The 3488-nt window shown below is 42.3% G+C and overlaps 1 protein-coding gene across 1 annotated transcript; it reads right to left on the reverse strand.

Annotated features, from left to right (window-relative positions):
* Positions 1 to 2240: 2240 nt before the first annotated feature.
* Positions 2241 to 3221, reverse strand: LOC115626993 (pupal cuticle protein 20). The gene is given in 4 exon segments (XM_030522508.1): positions 2241 to 2555; positions 2618 to 2837; positions 2905 to 3089; positions 3129 to 3221. Coding segments are annotated over 4 exon segments (618 nt in total). The 3' UTR covers positions 2241 to 2435.
* Positions 3222 to 3488: the final 267 nt, after the last annotated feature.

Raw genomic sequence — 3488 nt, forward strand, 5'->3', positions numbered from 1 at the left:
ACTTGGGCTCACACATAAGTTCATTTATTTATGCAAAACAGCATTTGGAACTGTTTGCCAAGAGCTAGTACCTATGCAATCCCAGATCAGCTAAGTCCCGCTTACCAGGACAAACCTTTCCGTGGTGTTCGAACCAGCGATTATTTGAGACTGCAATAACAGCAGTATTATTGACAAAAAAAGAGACAAATTACAAATAAAATGATAAAATATAACAAATATAAATTATATATATAGCCCCATGTATTGCTATGAATTGAATAATTTTGTGCCGTTTTTCCTTTCTAATTTAGAAGAAGTTGGCCAACAATTCATTGAGTTACTAGAAATAGAGTTAATGATACGCACTATTAATCGAAAATTAAAATCGTAATCAAGTTTAAAAAAGAGCGTTAAATTTCTATCAATCATGCCCATATCAGTTTTATAATATAGTTTGCCAATTTTGGTAGAGCTTCCGATTTTAAAGAGCCACTATAAAAAACTCAAAAATACCAAATTCGATGACGATACAGATACTAAGCTCATTTCTGCACCGATTCCTATGGCAACTACAGGAGGTAGGGAAATTCCAAAATACACATTTTCATCATATTCACATAAGGTATCTTGGACTAAAATGTGGTGTCCCTAGGTCTTATAGTCTCCGAGATAAAGGTGAGTATACGAACCGAAAATCGGGTAAGCCCCCATAGGGGGAATGTGGGGGGAAAATCTAAAAAATACAACAAACTTACACAGCGTAAACACGTAAGGCATCTTTGTGGAAAATTTTGTGTTTGTAGCTCTTATAGTCTCTGAGATCCAGGTGTTCATACGGACGGACGGACGGACAGACGGACGGACAGACTGGCAGGCATAGTTCGACTCGTCTTGTCATGCTGATCAATAATATATATACTTTGTGGGGTCTGTCACGCCTCCTTCTGCCTGTTACATTTTTCAGCTCCCGCAAACCCAATACACTCTTGTACATTACATGTATAGAGTATAAATACCGAATTGGATGACGATCTACTTGTAGAAAAAAAAAACCAAAAAGTTTCTGGTACTAAGGTCATTTCTGCACCGATTCCTTTGGCAACTATAAGATATAGTTCCTCGATTTTGATAAAACTTTAGACCGTTATAAAGCATAATTAACAACTAATAAATACCTATTTTGGGTTCGATTTCGTAATAAACAGATAAGTTCTTACTCTCTTTACTCCGATCGTTCCTATGACAGCTATATTAAGTATTGTTTATATAAAATTTGCCCTGCGTGTGGATGGGACAAGTCTATATGTCAAACTACCAATTATGGCTTAAAAGTTCTTGGCGTTCATACGGGGGGACAGGTCCGTCAGTATGTACCTATAACAGGGGGTCTGATACGCTTCTTCTGCCAGCTTAATGCATTTAACATTTAGACTTTGGAGTATACCTCTTAATTACTACTATATATATTCTTGATCAGCATGACAACACGAGTCGATCTATGTCTATCTGTCCGTCCGTCCGACTGTCCGTCTGTCCGTCCGTCCGTCCGTCCGTATGGACACCTGCATCTCAGAGACTATAAGAGCTAGAGACACAAAATTTTGCACAAAGGTCCCTATACGAGTTTATTATTATTGTTTTTTATTCCCCCCCCCCCCCCCCCCCATTTCCCTCTGTGGGGGGTTTTCCGTAACGCCATTCGCATAATCGCCTATATCTCAGACACTATAAGATCTAGGCACACCAAATTTTAGTCCCAGATGCCTTATGTGAATACGCAGAAAATGTGTATTTTGGAATTTCTCTCCCTCCCCCCTCCCCACGCAATCACTGATTTTCCATAACTCCCGTATTTCTTGGAATTTTTCATTGAAATTCGAAAAATACTTCCAGTTAATGATTATGAGTGCGTATGCCAAGTAATGATAGGCCGATTTAACAGGAAGTTATAGCCCTATATGATGACCAATCAGTGGCCGCAGCTGTTGTTGTTGTTACTGCTTTGCACAGGCACACGAGACATACACAGACACACACAAACACACACATGCACGTATAATTATTCTACACGTATGTACAGAGTATTTCAAAGTTGAGACACCCGATTTTAGCTTCTCCACTTGTTTACATTAATTTTTTACCATCAAAATACCATTGATGGTAGTCTAATACTGATTGCTAAGACTCGGACGAGCTCTATTTTCTTCCAATCTGTGGGGTAATGTAATTTTCCAGGAACAAATGGTGAACAGCCTTAATGAAGTACTTATACAAAATAGAATTTTTATTTTGCAACAAAAACCGCCATTAAATGATTTACAAAAATTTGAGAAAATACAGAGAAATTGCTTGGGGAGAGGAAAAAAGAATTTGATTCCTTGTTTAGCTAATTATCTAGAAAGTAAAGTAACGGAATGATAAAAAAAATGCAATTGTCTGTGGCTTTGAAGCCTTCAGTAGTGCCGGCGCTGGCGATAGCTTGGGGGCAGATACCGCGAGGAAGGTGCATGTGCATTGGAGGCAGCGGCATGGTAGCCACCGGCACCACCGCCATAGCCACCAGCAGAGCTGCGCTGTTGATGAGCTCTGCAACAAAGTTAACATGAGATCTTGGGTCGACTTCCACTTCTAGCACCGGGATATACACTTACCCGCCGTGTTGGGAGGTGTGGGAGGTGGGTATGTGGGCGCCCTCCGCCTGAAAGCCGTTCTTATCGGCCTTGTAGTTAACCGTATACTGTTTGCCGTCGTCTCCGGTGTAGGAGTAGGAGCCGCGCACACCCAACGAGCCATGGGGCCAGCCACCGTTGAACTCTCCGGTCTCGTCGCGATGTATGCCATTGCCCGTCTCAAAACTGCAAGGAAGAGCACATGACTGTGAGAATACCCTTTCTTCTCCATCCACCAGCGACTAAAACAGACCCGAAATTGTAGTTGCCGTTCGCATCACTCTCGTAATCGCTGCGCACAATGGGAATTTGAGCGCCGGCATTGCGTTGGCCAAAGCCACCGCCATGGCCACCACCACCACCACCACCACCATGGCCGCCGTAACCACCGCCGCTGCGTGGATGACCCTGTCCGCTCACGCCATGATAGTGCAACTGCTGATTGCCATGTGGCGCCAGATACTGATTGGATGGCGCGGCAGCACGCGATGCGGGCAAATACTTCTGCGATAAGTGGCCAGCAGCACAGGTGGCCAGCACGCAGGACAGCGTGAAAAGGAGCCTTGACATAGCCTAAAACGAAATGCAGGATACTCAACGAAATCATTTCAACTGCCCCTAGCAGAATATGATTGGCTCTGATTGCCTTTTTTTCACTTTTCTAGAGAAAGGCAAGCATTCGCTTTTAGATGCAGCTTGTGGGAACGATCAGTTATACTTTAATGGACGTACTGGACAACAAACAAATGTCTTTTTCATTTCAGTAATAATTGCTGTTCATTATTCGAAGCTACTTCAACAACAATAGTTTCTTAAATAACAAAGCAATTGCCTTCA

The sequence above is a fragment of the Scaptodrosophila lebanonensis genome, unplaced genomic scaffold (genome assembly GCF_003285725.1).
Source record: "Scaptodrosophila lebanonensis strain 11010-0011.00,11010-0021.00 unplaced genomic scaffold, SlebRS2 tig00000089-arrow-pilon, whole genome shotgun sequence".
Classification (NCBI taxonomy): Eukaryota; Metazoa; Arthropoda; class Insecta; order Diptera; family Drosophilidae; genus Scaptodrosophila; species Scaptodrosophila lebanonensis.